Source organism: Gadus chalcogrammus, chromosome 16 (genome assembly GCF_026213295.1).
Source record: "Gadus chalcogrammus isolate NIFS_2021 chromosome 16, NIFS_Gcha_1.0, whole genome shotgun sequence".
NCBI lineage: Eukaryota > Metazoa > Chordata > Actinopteri > Gadiformes > Gadidae > Gadus > Gadus chalcogrammus.
In genome coordinates, this window is record NC_079427.1 from 12,914,256 (window position 1) to 12,930,576 (window position 16,321).

Genomic DNA, 16,321 nt, shown 5'->3' on the forward strand with positions numbered 1-16,321 from the left:
ATGCAAGCAGGCCAATGGCAACTAAACGCGCAGTCCTTTCTCCCTAACTTTAAAACCACCAGCCGCCACTGGTGTTACTATATTGAGTTTACTAACAGCTATTTAAGCCTCACTCTACTCTCTCTCTTTATGACGGTTGTCTACGCTATGTTGCTCTTTCTTGTATGTTCCCTCATGCGCTCGTTCTCAATCTCTCCCCCCCCCCCCCCCTCTCTCCGTTTAGACTACTTGGTATCGAGATGTCAAGCCTCTCTGGACTGCATCGACAGACTGAACTCTGCCAGAGAGTCCTTCCAGGCAGACAGCACAGGTAAGAGATGCCTCCCCTCCTACACCTGACCAGATAGAAGCGTAGGTGCTGGCAGCTCGTTTAAGATAGTAGTTTTGGATCATTAACATCTACAGTGAGAACCATTCATTTGTTAAAACATGTATGGCTGTGGCTATTGGTGTTTGAACCCAGAACGTTTCAGCTGGGAGAGAAAACAGCTGACTCCTACACCATCCTCCCGACCCCTTCATAATAAAACATTCATCGTTCATCATTCCTTGTCGAACTCCCGTCTCCGCAGAATGCGAGCCGTGGTTCATCATCCCAATCCTCATGTCTTGTTGTGTGCTGCCCGTGTGTGCTTCTGCAGGAGGCTCGGAGCTGGTGCGCGCCGTGACTCAATGTGGCCACCTGGTGGGCGACACCATCGTCCAGGGAAGCGCCACCTCTCACATGGTCCCGGTGGAGCAGGCGGAAGGTGGGTTACACATTCTGGATTTGCGTGCGGGTCGCTGTGTTGTTTGTAGGCGTTTGGGTCCGTCGCTCTTTGAGGCAGCCGCACACACATTGCCTCCTCATGTGTGGCCTGTTTCCACTGACAGACCATAAATAATAAATCTGTTGGAAACTGTGTGGTGTGTCGGGACAACCACTTCAGCTACAGCCTGCGCCCCACCGCGTGTTGTATTGAGACCGCCTTTCAGGAGGGTCAGCTGACTTAATAACAATCATATTAATGACCTACCTCCTAATAGGACATCTAGTTCTAGTGTTAGGTGGAAGGTAAAACAGAGACCCCCAGTAGCCCCCATATATGTGATAACCCAATGCAGGGATGTAGAGCGTACTCACATGCTGATGCTGTGCCCCCCAGCGCTGTCGGAGAAAGTCAAGGCGTGCGGGGCCGAGGCCCTGGCCCTTCTGGGGCCCATGCGGGAGCAGGAGACCCTGTCCTCCGCAGACGGCTCCAGGCTGCGGGACGTCCTGCAGGGCATTCTGGCCACGGCTGAGGTGAGCGGACCCCCGTCTCAGACAGGAGATGGTTCGTCCCATAGAGGAGACGGTTCATCACCATAGAGGAGATGGTTCGTCCCATAGAGGAGACGGTTCGTCCCATAGAGGAGATGGTTCGTCCCATAGAGGAGACGGTTCGTCCCAGAGAGGAGATGGTTCATCCCATAGAGGAGATGGTTCATCCCATAGATGACGGTTCGTCCCATGGAGGAGATTAGGGCTGTGCAATTAATTAAAGATTTATATCTCTTTAAAGAAATACACATAAGGTTCAAATAGAGAATGTTCAAATAAAAAATACAATTACAATTAGGGCATTTAGTAGACGCTTTTATCCAAAGCGACTTACATCGGCTAATACACACATTGACACGCCGACGGCAGAGCCAACCATGCAAGGCGACAGCCAGCTCGTCAGGAGCAGTTAGGGTAAAGTGTCTTGCTCAGGGACACATCAACACTCAGCTCTACCTCCTGAGCTAAGCCGACCCCATCACCCCCCCATCGAGCCAAATAATTTCCAAATATGTATCCAGCTATATATGGTTCTGAGGTTCAACTATGGAGTCCTTCTGTTTCATGGAGCACCAACCCTCATCCTTCCTGACCTCTATGTGTCTGTGTCCCTCTTTATTTTTCACTCACCCACAAACACTCTGGACATCAGAAACTGCGTCCTCGGGGTCTAGAGCTGCAGCAGGGGGAGCTGGGAGATCTGGTGGAGCAGGAAATGGCAGCGACTTCTGCCGCGGTGGAATCGGCCGCTTCCAGGATAGAGGTAGGGTCTGGGTGAGGTGTTGGAATACTTGTGTGTGAATTTTATGTACATGGCGTTGATCTCCGTGTGAGCAGGCGAGTGTGTGTGTGTGTGTATGTGTGTGTGTGATAGCAACTTGCGTGCTTCTTAGAAATAGCTGTGTGTCTTTATGCACATGACACATTTATGCACGTGTGTGTGTGTGTGTGTGTGTGTGTGTGTGTGTGTGTGTGTGTGTGTGTGTGTGTGTGTGTGTGTGTGTGTGTGTGTGTGTGTGTGCATCGTTGTATGTGCATGCGCTTGCATGGCCATGGGCGAGCATAAAGCAAAGTAATTTCCTCGTTGCCCCATAAAGCTCTTTGTTCACCATCTGCGGTTCTGTGAATCTCAACAGGAAATGCTGAACAAGTCCCGGGCGGTCGACACCGGTATCAAGATGGAGGTGAACGAGAGGTGAGAGTGGAGTTGGAGGAACTCATTATCATAATGAACACAGAGCATCACGGCGGGTTCACCCATGGAGTTTCATGCGATTATTACTCTTTATCATGTCACCCTCATTTACCCTCTGGGATTAATTAAAGTGTATACATCTTGTCTTATTATGTTCATATATTCATATTTTCATTTTTACATAATGGTTGAAACCTCGTTTTGTTAACAAGCCCATCTTAAAAGGAGTTGTACGAGGTGTTTGTACGTGATGTGTCCGTGGACACAGTTACGCCGCAGGCCGGCTTTAAAGAACAGTGGGCGGGGCTGGAGGATGAAGTGTTTGTGGTGCTGTGAGTTGGGGTTTCCCTGCTGTGTGAGCAGATAATGAGCAAACAGACGCAGCCACACCGCAGAGATACTTGTTCACACGATCGAGGTCAGCTGTGCTGTGGTCTGAGAGGAAACAGAGGCTCTCTTCAAGGCACAGCTAGGGGATAAGGCCTTTATCTCTGAATCACCCACGGCTCTTTAGTCTCACTCGTATAGCGCGCCCCCCCCCCCCCACCTCGAATAGATCAAACCGTAATCTTTATCGTTCACGTTGTTCAATTTGCAGTTAATTCCCCATTTTACCATTATTGGAATCAGGATTGTCAATAAGTCTGCTTCAAATCCTTCCTTTGCAGCAGGTCCTAAATCAGTTCCCTTTTGACTAAACTCTGTCGCCCTCTGCAGGATCCTGGCTTCCTGTACAGAGCTGATGCAGGCCATCAAGGCCCTGGTGCTGTCCTCCAAGGACCTGCAGAGGGACATTGTTGAGAGTGGACGGGTGAGCACAGAAACAATCGACATTCCTTTCAAAAGAGATTTTGGCCATTCCCGTGATGGATCATCTGACTGTGTTGTCTGTGTTGTCCACCAGGGGGCGGCGTCCATGAAGGAGTTCTATGTGAAGAACTCCCGCTGGACCGAGGGCCTCATCTCCGCCTCCAAGGCGGTGGGCTGGGGGGCCACAGTCATGGTGTAAGTCTGGTTACTGTGACAACGTGGACTACTGCTGTAGGACAGTTACCGGGCAGTAGAGTTGGGGATCTGAGAGGAAGTTCTGTTAAGTTAAGTTCAGTCCTGCTGAGACAATGTCTGGAAAAATAAGGATTTTATCTTGATTGATCCAGGTGAATGTGCTTATTTATGAACTAAAAAAAATATATATTTAAGATTTTTTTCTTATTTGTATTATCATTATTATTTATTAACACTGTATTTTCTATGCCCTGGTCTGGCAGAGATGCAGCAGACCTGGTGGTGCAAGGCAAGGGGAAGTTTGAGGAGCTGATGGTGTGCTCTCATGAGATCGCCGCTAGCACTGCGCAGCTAGTGGCCGCGTCCAAGGTAAGACCAGAGACCCTGACGATCACAACCAGCTTACAACCCGACCCGAACCTCTGCTCTATACCCTGAACCTCTGCTCTACACCCTGAACCTCTCCTCTACACCCTGAACCTCTCCTCTACACCCTGAACCTCTCCTCTACCCTCAACCTCTCCCTCTACACCCTCAACCTCTCCTCTACACCCTGAACCTCTCCTCTACACCCTGAACCTCTCCTCTACACCCTGAACCTCTCCTCTACACCCTGAACAGTTCTCTACACCCTGAACCTCTCCTCTACACCCTCAACCTCTCCTCTACACCCTGAACCTCTCCACTACACCCTGAACCTCTCCTCTATACCCTGAACCTCTCCTCTACACCCTGAACCTCTCCTCTACACCCTGAACCTCTCCTCTACGCCCTGAACCTCTCCTCTACACCCTGAACCCCTGCCCTACACCCTGAACCTCTCCTCTACACCCTGAACCCCTGCCCTACACCCTGAACCTCTCCTCTACACCCTCATCCTCTCCTCTACACCCTCAACCTCTCCCCTACACCCTCAACCTCTCCCCTACACTTCACCTGAATATCGAGTCATTCATTCGTTGATTTGTATTATAACTGTACTAGAACTTGTATTAGAACTTTGTATTAGAACTGTAGTTACCTCACAAATCCCGAACTAGAGGATACAACTTCGACCTTTGAGAACCCTGGATGTCTCTGATTGGGACTGAAGATGACCCCCATCCCTAACCCCCCCCCCCCCCCCTGCGCTGCTCTCCAGGTGAAGGCGGACAAGGACAGCGCCAACCTGCAGCGCCTGCAGCAGGCCTCGCGGGGCGTGGCCCAGGCCACCGCCGGCGTGGTGGCCTCCACCAAGTCGGGGAAGTCTCAGATCGAGGAGACCGGTGAGCGAGGGGGTCTGGGAGGAGGACGGCGTGGTACTGTAGCGTGACGAGGCACAGGCGTGACCTTAGCTTCATCTAACAGGCTAAGAGCGGAGGGCGCTTTTACTTTGAAATAACAATTGGTTAGTTCATAAGGAACAAATAGATATATGTTTGTATTGCTTATTATTTACTGCATATTTTTTTTATTTTCCAGATACAATGAACTTCACCAGTATGACGCTCACCCAGATCAAACGCCAGGAGATGGACTCACAGGTGTGTAGCCCTTGATCCCTAGTGACTATTAACACACAGGCTGTTCACATTGTGTCAGTGTCAGGCTTAGGATTGGCTGATGAAGAATGGCTCACATTGTCCTTATACGTTCTAAACAACCGTGAACGATTGCATGGATAGTGGACCTGCGTCATGCTGTGTGTGTGTTCGACCCACCCCCCCCCCCCCCCCTATCCTCAGGTGCTGGTCCTGGAGCTGGAGACCCGGCTGCAGAAGGAGCGCGAGCGGCTAGGCGAGTTGAGGAAGAAGCACTACGAGCTGGCCGGGGTGGCAGAGGGCTGGGGCCAGGACGACCAAGGTGAGCCCCACGCAGCACAGACTGCGGGGAGTTGGCCGCTTTGAATGATCACAGATGATTAGAGATGGGAGCTGGGTAGGATAACGCAGTGGCTAGTGGGGGGTCAGACTCCCGGATAAAAAGTACTGGGTTTCGTTCCTAATGCCTGCCAACATGTCTGTAGGGCACTCTGGAGCCAGATGCGTCTGCTGAGATCCACCTGACGACGTGGAGATGAAATATAGATATTTCTAGAGTGGTTATACTAGTGGCACAGCTTCGCAAGATGGAGTCTATCCTCTTGCTGCTCCATTGAAAAGATATTGGAAGATTGTTGAAAAGTCTGGTTGAAAACACTCTGACTGCATTTGTTTTAATCTGGGTTCGGGCTACACACGTTCACATACACGTAGGTCCACCGGCAAAAGGTTAATGTCTCTTCGTAGGATGTGCTGTATCGGAATTAACAAGATATTCCTTCTTTACGAATTTGTATCGGATTTACCGGTAATCGCTTCGGATGGAAGTAAAAAGTGCAAAAATAACTGAACTGTTAAATAGTACTGATTTAAACTCGGCAAGATTAAAATTCACTCACTTTCTGTCTCTCTCTTGCTTTCCCCCTCCTCTCTCGCTTGTTCCTCTCGCATTCTCTCTCTTCTCTTTGACAGGCACAGGTTGACCCCTGACCCCGTATTCAACCGCAAGACTGGCCTTTCTTCCCCTGCCTACTTCCATGTATACACAGGCTCGACTTCCCCCCTTTTCTCTCTGTTTTCATTTCAAGCCAAAAAGAAGGGTGCATCTTTACTGCACCTGACCAGAGAGGTTCAGAGACCAATGAGGGTTGGAACAGGGTGGGGCGGGGGGGGGGGAGGAGCAGGGGGCAGTGGTGCTGAATCATGTGAGAGGAGAAAGGCATTATGGCGTCACTCCCACCCACCCCCCCACCCCCCTAACCAGGACTATTCAAAAGCGGTGTGTTGTGCTCACACGTTACTAGCACGTTTTTAATTTTCTTTCAAAATGGCCGAGTGCCACTGAAAAGACTTCACGAGCACAAGTTTCAATTCCAAGACATCCCAAGATGCATTGCACAAAGGGCCAGACCCTCCCCAGCAATGAGGAGATCAGTGACAAATTGTTTTTGTCTTTCCCTTTCAATACTGCTCCTACTACTGCTAATACTACCAGTAATACTAATTCTATTACTATTTTACTATAACCACGACCACGTAGCTGTTTGAATGACATGCACGTTTTCTACCTAAATTCTGTTCCGTTTTGATGTCGTCCGGTTGTGAAACATTGTGCGTTGTGCCACATACGGTGCTGACCCCTGTTGTTTTCAATCTCCTGGTTCTAGACTTGGACTTGACCTATGACACTTGACCTTCGACCTTTACTCTAGTCTCTTCCTGCGCTCTCCTCACCGTGAGCCGTTTGTACTTCTTGGACCCGGACCCACCCAGCCTTTAGCGCCCGCAGCACTGTTTCTGGATCCTCGCCTGGTCCTCCTCATGATCTACCATGACTGCTATTTCAGCCGACTGTTTTATGGTTTTGTTTTTGTACCCACATTGAGGCGATCCTAGAAATCCTTTTTCAGGAAATCCTTCTTCTCTCGATGTCTCTTTCCCGACAGCAGCGTTAAAAATAGCAGATGAACTCTCAAACTGTGGCTCGTAGACACTGATGTACGACATTTCAGTTTGATTTCTCTCTCTGTTTTACTGAAAACGAATAAGGAGAAGAAGGACATGGTTGAAGTGAGGACTGTATGCCTTATTAGGCACAAATCTGTGGCGGGACTAAACTCAAGGCTCCACATTTGATATTGGAGCATTTATCAAGAGCTTAGTCCGGTTGGCTACATGGACCTTTCTACACAATCTGCAGTTATAGTGTGAAAAAACAAAACAAAGGTCATAAACATGGATCCATGCTGACTACCCAGGTGGCATGGCGTCCTAATGTTGTGTATAATTTATTTTATTTACTGGAAAAAAGTTTTGAGTATTAACCTTACTGTCTGCAAAACCATCCTGGTAATGACAATTTAGGATATGACGAGACATGGTTATTATAGCTTTTGTTATTAGATTTTTTTTTTTATTGAATATGAATATTTCAGAGGCCTGAAGATATAGCTAACATGCATTACAAAAATCCTCAAAAGTAATGCATTCAATATATTGTACCTTAAAATATTATAATATAGACATTTTCCCCAGTTTCTACATAATCTTTTTCGTCATTTCTTTTTTGTATTTTTTAATAGTTTTTTTTATTATTTTAATTGGCAGATAATGAAATGGCAAATCCTTAAATAATTGTCTGCATTACCATGATTTATTATCAATACTCCAGCCTTTAACTGTAGCTTCCAAAAGACCAAGTTGCTGTGTGTATTTTATATATTTCATCACACACATCGCATCTTTAATCAAGTTGTGGTCTTTCGCATTCAGTTGCTTTTAAGAAAAGGCAAACCATTTAACATTCTTAGCCGATTTAAGTAGCCTCCTGGGCATATACGAGTTGTATTCTGTTGATTGCAGTTGGTAGTTTCTGCCAGCAGGGGGTAGTGTTTCTTCGAGTAACCCGACTTGTAAACATAGCTTCGAGTGTTCATCAGATTATGCTGCTATTGAATGCCGAGTTTGACACCATGAGTTTTTACGGAAACTGGGATGAGAATTGATTCATAAAGCCCACTAGCTGTGGGTACTATCTATACGACGATGAAGAAGACGATGACTTTGATTAATATACTCACAGAGTGTGTTTTTCCTGTGTCTTGACATTGTAGTAGTGCTCTTGCTTCCGTCGTGTTTTTTTAAAAGTTGTGACACTGGGTATTTAACAGACCACGGTCATACAGTCTTTTGCTAATACTTCTAATAGTCACCTGGTTGAGTTGAAACTAGGTTGATGTTTCTTCCGACAATACACTTCCAAGAATGTCAATCAGAAATGGCCCACGTTGAGAAGTATTTGAATTGAAATCAATGAAATGAAAACAATAAATGGTTATATTTAAATATTTTAAGTTCCCTACTTGTAAAATCGGAACCTTCCCATCATATGTTCAACACTATAACTGAGTGTGTGTGTGTGTGTGTGTGTGTGTGTGTGTGTGTGTGTGTGTGTGTGTGTGTGTGTGTGTGTGTGTGTGTGTGTGTGTGTGTGTGTGTGTGTGTGTTTAAAATGTTCCTATTTTTTTCAGTTGGACCCGAGTGATTCTTAGCTGGTTTTATGATATATTGCAATAGAAAATATCTGAATGGTGTATGATTTTAAAATGCCATGTGGTCTATTTTTGCAGTATTATACAGTAAGTGTCTGTTTAAGATGCATTAAGCACATCTCTAGTCAAACGATTTGATTCTGTCTCTCCTCTCTCGTTCTCTCTCTCTCTCTCTCTCTCTCTCTTTCTCTCTCTCTCTCTCTCTCTCTCTCTCTCTCTCTCTCTCTCTCTCTCTCTCTCTCTCTGTGTCTCTCTCTCTCTCTCTCTCTCTCTCTCTCTCTCTCTCTCTCTCTCTCTCTCTCCCTCTCTCTCTCTCTACCTCTCTTTTTCTCTCAGCCTCTCATGTTTGTAGTCCTTCACGTTCAGCCAGCCTTTCAACTGCCTCACACTGTAGTCAAGGAGAAACTAATAACGCAATTAATACCGTTTCAAATATGTCTTTGTATGATATACTAAAAAAAACTTTGTGGGTCTGTTTATATTATTATTTCCGTTTTGAAATAAATATTTCAACTCAATTAATACATCACGATTCAGATTCATTTTTGTCCCACTTTATGTTTTGAAAAGACAAAGGTAGTTGTCTCTGTTGAAGGTTTGCTGTTTGTGAACCCCTGGACAGATATTAGAAGATTAAACCAAATAAGTCTATAAATAAGACTATCCTTTAACATACAAAAATGCCCCAAAAAAACACCCGTCCCCCCCAACACACACAAACGTCTAGAGATTCATCAAAGTTCTACCCTCTGCTATGTGTATAAATCCAGGGGATATTTCTGTGTGTGATGAATCCTAATCAGGTCGTTCCACACCCACTAGTTATGACTGTAAGATTAAACTGAAATCATGTGCTAATTTTCACTCATTGGATTGAGATTCATCAAACATGATTAGTAGTATTTGTGTGTGTGGGTGAGAGTTCTAGTCGGTGCATAGAGATTTTGTTGAACATTAAAGTGACGTTTCTATCAGAGTGCTTCTAAAATCCTAATGCACTCTATTGATCTCTCTACTTTTCACTTCCCTATCTCTAGGCAAAAGCACTGACTCAAGTGGTCTAAGGCCAAAATCTCCATGTAGGCCTATATTTCTTTATTCGTTGCAGATTAAGTCATTCATTTAGTTTTTTTCATTCTTTCAAGGTTTTCTGTGGGGATCCTGTGTGGAATTGCATGCAATCTAAAGGCATTGTGCAGAGATTACAGCCAACTCTAATACTGTGGGATCAACCACTGTTTTGGATTAAGAGTCTTACTTTTTCATCTCAAATTCAACACTCATACAAAGGGAACCCGCAGGGCAGGGCAGTGTCTCAAGCAATTCTGGACAGCATTTAAGAAAATAATAGTTTAATAATTGAAAAAAGACAATAGACTTAATCCAATAAGAAATTGCCTTTAAATATATTGTGTAATTTTCGGTGTGAATTCGAAAAGGAAATGTCTTTGATTTGGTTCTGGTAATCCATATTTGACCAAGGAAGGTTTACCATTGTATAGAGGAAGGTTGTCTAAAGGGCTAGGCTTCCAAAGCATGTGGTAAATCAATCAATGCCTGCAAATTTCAGAACGCCAGCCTTATTGTTGAAATCAAAAAACTGATGCTGAACAATAGTTTAACCTGTATTCCCCTGCTACTGTCTACACACCTTCTGCAACCTAAAATCTGGGGATCAGGTCCTGCAGCTGTGAAAAGCGAGCGAGTGACCCAGAATACGGTTCTGTCGATGACGCGTCGTTTTGTTTGCCGCGTGCTGACTTTATGGAGAGGGTAGTTCTCTGGAAGGAAAACAGGGGAGGCTCGAGACAAGCTGGGCTATTTATAGTTACTGCAGTTGTGTGCGCGAGGGCTAGCTTGCAGCGGCTGCCATGGCAGCAGCGGTAGCACCAGCAGTCTTCCTGTCTGTGTTTATTATTCGCTGCAACAGTGGCCGCGGCTCCCAAACGTTATCCTCAGGAGACCCGGGGCTTGGGAGGAGAAAGGGCTTCAGGGATCAATAGATACCGAATCGCATGAATTCCTAAAATGACTCGCATTAATCTCCTATCTAGGAATTCCCCGTAACCTTTTTCCGAGTAAGAGACACATTGGCTGGTTGAACAATAGACAAATTATGGATGCACATGAAAATAAAGTGGCACCAAAACAAAGTCTGTATGTGTGTGTGTGTGTGTGTGTGTGTGTGTGTGTGTGTGTGTGTGTGTGTGTGTGTGTGTGTGTTTTTTTGTTCTCCATTCTCTGTGTAAAATATAGAACATTACTCGAGCATCGATATTGTCTTATTCAAGGTCATATGTGGTCAGGACCTCAAGTTCCCTCTTCTTGACTCCCATCCCAGCATTGTGGAACCTGATACCGACTACAGGACCTGCTTCAAGCTACACTGTGAATAGAATAAACACCAGTAATAGCCTGGCCACCTTGGCTATGACTGATGGAAAAAGCAGTTTGACCTGGATTAAAGGTGACAATGTTTAACTCTGTCCTATTTCGAGGGCGTATGACAGATTGTGTCAGTGTCCTTGAGCTCCATGAAGACCGCATGGTTGATTATTAAAGTACAAAATACTGCAGTAAAACAAACCCGGCACGCCACTGGTTAAAACAGGTTTAGCCTCATAGTCACCATATATATATTCAGCCTTACCATTCCATTGCATCCCCTTTTTTGCCGTTGTCTTCTCAAACCAATTAATATCAAGAAGTGCTGTGTGGGCTCTCTCACCCCACTGACCCTGGGAAGACATGCAGCCATAACATGGATGGATGGATGGCTACTGTATCCCACGTTATGTTCTCCATGCTTCTAAAAATAGCCAACCAAGCTGCAGGTGGGCCCCAGACCACCGGGCCTAGAGCGGTACGGGAATGTCCTTGGTTTAGTGAGGGAAATGTGTGTGGATAGCACACATGTACACGCTGTGGCTGTGTAATGTATATATTGAGGCCGAACGCCATGCAATCATTCAGTATGGCTACACCGTGTGTGGGTGTGTGTGTGTGTGTGTGTGTGTGTGTGTGTGTGTGTGTGTGTGTGTGTGTGTGTGTGTGTGTGTGTGTGTGTGTGTGTGTGTGTGTGTGTGTGAGAGTGAGATACAGACATGAGGTCACATCCACCACAATTTAAATAAGGTGCAGAATGGCTTAAGTGTAACTTTCTTTTTAAATGTTACTCATCACTCTTGTCGTGTATTACTCAAAAGTTGTGTTGGTGTATTCCTAATAAGGCAGTGGTAATGGTCCTGAAGCTTTTAGTAGCATTATCATTTACCTCCACTGCAATCAGAGCATTATTCATCATGGCTGTCATGAAGTAAATGACTGTTGGTGTTCTTTCACTCCCTTTACTGCGAGTCAGCCACCAGGTGGTGGAGGAAGATGGAGTGTCTGTGTTAACTGCACATCACAGCTGGGGAAGAAAATGAAAACTGTAAATGTCTGAGGAGGGTTTACAATCTGGCTCATCCCTCATCTCTTCCCTGTGCTTTCTAGCTTTTCTGAGAAGTGTTCGTCTGGGAGTATTGTTTGTGTGTATTTTTAAATGTGGACGACAGTGACAGGTGGTCAACGGTGCGCGCGCACACACACACACACACACACACACACACACACACACACACACACACACACACACACACACACACACACACACACACACACACACACACACACACACACACCATCTCTGCTGAGTGCAATGTGTGTCCCTCAGAGTAGACAGGAATAGCTGCAGACTACTGTACCAAAGAGTAAAAGCAGCCCAGCGCTTGTCAAGTTGGGACTAGAATAAAAATGGGCTATTTTTGTTGGGCTCGACCTTTCCAAGAAGTTTAATGTTTTTTTGTTTTTTCAACTAACCGGCAGCAAGGAGTTTAATAAAATAGGTGAACTTTTAAGTAACTAAAACAAAGAGGGATGAAAAAATAAATAAACATAACAAAAGCATTCTTCCTCCCTCAGACATGCTGTAGCTCGTTCTTCTGTCGCTGGATCTTTGTCGGAACAAAAATACCAGCGAGGATCATGGAAAAATCTCTGTCAGAAAAAGTTTGGGAAAGGAAGTGTGTGTGTATATGCCTGTGTCCGTCTGTCTGTCTCTGCGCAGGGGATCTATTCATTTGGACATGTAGAAATGATTGCATACAGTGTGCCTGTGATGCGTTGCCAGGGCTATCAGGGGCGTTCAACATTTGGACCGATGGGGCACAGGCAGGAACATGCAGTCATCTGGCAGCAATGGGTCCAGAGAGACAGGTCAATCAACAGAGCGAGTCAGAGAGAGAGGCAAGGAGAGACGACGACAGAGAGAGAGGCAGACAGACCCAGACAGAGCATGACACTAACTCCTCCACTCCGCTCCACTCTGGGGAAGAGAGCCGAGGTTGCTAGGAGACCTGTCCCCAATGCAAACACAGTACCATCTGCTGCAGGGACATTAATGAGAGGGCTAGTCAGGCTGAGGAGACCAAATAAGGGAGGGATGGGGATCGAGAAAGGCCTGGAAAGGAATTGGAGCGACACTTTACAAAACAAAATAATGCGCACAGACAGCACATCTGTGAATGGGGCTCCACCAAGACCAGGACGCGGGGCGCTGAGGTTGAGACGGCTTATTGCCACGGTTGGGTGTGTGGAGATGGCTGGTTGAACCTGGGCACATTGATTGCTCCATGTTCCACAGGTGTGCAGCCTCACCTAGCTCCAGTATCCAACTGACTTGGGACAGAACCAGCCATCATCCACACACACTCCACAACATTTAAATGAAAGACAGAGAGATATTGAAAAGGAAAGTGAAGAAAATAAAGGTCAGATTACCAAATGGATGGGGGGCACGCTACTGGTCTGTTGTAGACCACGGTGAAGCGCTAATTGAAATGGATGAGGTGGAGTCGAAGCAACCCCACCATTTTGATTGGAAAATGATGATGCACCTGTTGTTTCCATGGCAACTATCAAAGAAGAGGTGGACAGGTGCAGTTACGTCTCCCTGAGGACTAAATTGGTCTATTATCTCAAAAGACAGCTGTATAATTATTACTCTGTTTGCCTACAAATTCATTTCAGCTTATTGTTTCGTTTTTTACTGAGGTTCATGTTAGCATTGAATTGAAAACATTGCTGTCCCGGTTATTCCCTGCCTTTCTGTTTTGTACTCAATCCATTTTATGGTTTTGCAGTTTAATGTCTCTTTAATGTCACACACACACACACACACACACACACACACACACACACACACACACACACACACACACACATACACACACACACATACACACACACACACACACACACACACACACACACACACACACACACACGGAACCTTTTCCTAAACAAGGTTGGAATGAAAAGATTGCGTTCAACTAATTAAAACTGTGACAATAAAAACAGCATATATCCATACAGATATCAAGGTGCATTTTAATTGAACGAAGATGCAATGATATACAGTCGGCATCAGCATCCTCCATTACAAAAACATTAAAATTAGAACATTTTCAGAAAAAACGTAATAAGTATCGTACAGCCAATATGGGGTACCAGAGAAGAAGCATGACTTTGCCTATGAGTCTTCATTTGTCATCATACGTCGATAAAACACAGTACATTAACGCTATTTACACTCTGTAACACGTGTGGACATTGAATGCAATTCTCACGGTGAATACAGTCCATAGAATATACGTATTTTCATATATATATTATTATCTGTCTTTTACAAATTATATATTAACGCAATATATCACAGAGAAAGGCTATCTACAACCTTTGCTTTCAGCTACACACAACACCCCTGTTTTGTAACCCTTTTTGATATTTCTGTTTGGTCAATTTATTCATTAGTGGACGGGAGTCTTTGGTTGCTTGGGAACAATCACGGCGAATCAGTGAATTGCCATGGTTTAGAATAACAATTGTAACGTTAAAAGCTGTTTCTGTTTGGATTTAGTCAAGTCGGCATGTTTTTTCTAAGGGGTATTGTTTAACATAGACAGGAAACAAAGCAAAACACAATAAAAGAATACAAAATTAATGAAATGGGTTCCTTGCCCAGTGCAAAAATAAGCTATAATTACTCACCCTCCCCGTTTAAACCTGGTGTCCAAACCAACAGGGCATAATGCCTGACACCGTACACAACAGAGGGACCAGAGTGATCAAAAAGGAGATTTCCTGTTAAGTCTGAAAAAACAACCGAGTAGGAGATCAACTGTACGTTTCATTCAAACATTGCCATATTGCTTTTCCCTGTAAATGTGTTCCTTTTAACTGGGCAGAAATTGTTTCATTAGGGCAGTGAGTCAAGGACCTATTTTCCGAGGAATATCCCACAGGGACAGTCCTCCCACACTGGGAGAGCCTTGGAGTGAAAACTATAAAACATGTTCCTTCCATCATGTCAATTCATAACTCCATCCACTGAAAATGTAACCGAGTGCAGTAAACAAAATACAATTTATCTCGATTCCCACGACAATCTCACTCCGATTCAGAAAGAGCCAATTGGAAACATCAATATTATTTTCAATATTTTTCTTTTGGAACAATCCAGAGCACTAGCCGTGCACTGTCACACTTTAGTTGTCCGTCGACCTAAAATGGCAGAAAGACGCATTATGGTGCTTGCATTACCTTTGGGAAACCCAGCCAAAGGTAGTTAACCTGAGACACGCTTACGTTGTGTGGAACAACCTGTCCAAAGCTGCTAACGGCGGCCGCTGTGATGCGTGCTGCCGACCGGCCGTCATACACACAAACACACACGTACACACACAAAAACAAACACACACACACACACACACACACACAGAGGCCCTGCGGGTTGCATTACACAGCTAGTGTACCGAAGGAGGAATCATATTCAAAGGCCCTGTTTTTGCTGCTGTAAAGGGGATCAGATTCATAGAGAGGGGAAGAGGAGGTGTGTGTGGGGGGGGGGTCTGACAGCTGTTTGTTGCCCTAGTCCCGTCACCGGCGGCCCCTACTGAGCCTGGTCACTGTTAATCTCCAGCCAGCATACCTGACCAGCCGATCGCTTCAGAGAAATACCCCCGTACCCTAGCCCTCCCTACTGGGCCACTGGTGGCCAGCCTCCCTCTGTCTAGGAGGCTCTCCTACCTCCCCATGGCCCCCGTGCCAGACCCTAGCCCTCCTCTACTGGGCCAGCCTCACCTTCAACAGGGCCTCCATCCCAGGCCTCATCCCTGGCCCTGTTGAGGACAGAGCGACTGGCCGTCAGCTGGGAGAACAGGGCCGGGGTGAACTGTGCCAGGTCAGGCCAGCAGGCCGACGGGCTGGTCCCCTCTCTCTCCCCTCGGCCGCGTGTTCACAGCGTCCCCACAACCCTCCAGAACGCTAAGAGCTAAGAGAGGGCTAACATGCTGTAAGAAAGCTTCCAGTGGTGTTTTCTTTGTACTTCCTACTGTACTGTTACATTCCAAAAAGAAAATGGGAGCGTTTGGTTTCTCCTCCGCCACCACCTCTCCTCCTCCTCCTCCTCCTCCTCCTCCTCTCACCTACTGCTGGTTTCAAACAGTGTAAGTATGTCTCTAACAAACCTGTTCTTTCTATTGCTATATATATCTTCACTAACAAACTAGGATTTCTGTAACGTGTCTGTATGTGTGTCCAGATTGTCTCTCTGAACATATATCAAAACCTGTATATAGTTTGTGCGAGGTTGTTTGCATGCATGGAGGTTTAGATGTTTGTGTGTGTGTGTGTGTGTGTGTGTGTGTGT

At 45.7% G+C, this 16,321-nt stretch overlaps 1 protein-coding gene across 2 annotated transcripts in view; it reads left to right on the forward strand.

Annotated features, from left to right (window-relative positions):
* Window positions 1-6,204, forward strand: part of hip1 (huntingtin interacting protein 1) — a 37,063-nt gene extending 30,859 nt beyond the window's left edge. For both annotated transcript variants that reach the window (XM_056610600.1, XM_056610602.1), the window contains exons 20-31: window positions 224-310; window positions 642-749; window positions 1,146-1,282; window positions 1,953-2,063; window positions 2,437-2,495; window positions 3,213-3,306; window positions 3,400-3,500; window positions 3,764-3,869; window positions 4,642-4,765; window positions 4,962-5,023; window positions 5,225-5,342; window positions 5,993-6,204. In XM_056610600.1, coding sequence (XP_056466575.1) covers window positions 224-310; window positions 642-749; window positions 1,146-1,282; window positions 1,953-2,063; window positions 2,437-2,495; window positions 3,213-3,306; window positions 3,400-3,500; window positions 3,764-3,869; window positions 4,642-4,765; window positions 4,962-5,023; window positions 5,225-5,342; window positions 5,993-6,003 — 1,118 coding nt within the window. In that variant the 3' untranslated portion in view covers window positions 6,004-6,204. The remainder of the gene's footprint in view (window positions 1-223; window positions 311-641; window positions 750-1,145; window positions 1,283-1,952; window positions 2,064-2,436; window positions 2,496-3,212; window positions 3,307-3,399; window positions 3,501-3,763; window positions 3,870-4,641; window positions 4,766-4,961; window positions 5,024-5,224; window positions 5,343-5,992) is intronic.
* Window positions 6,205-16,321: the final 10,117 nt, after the last annotated feature.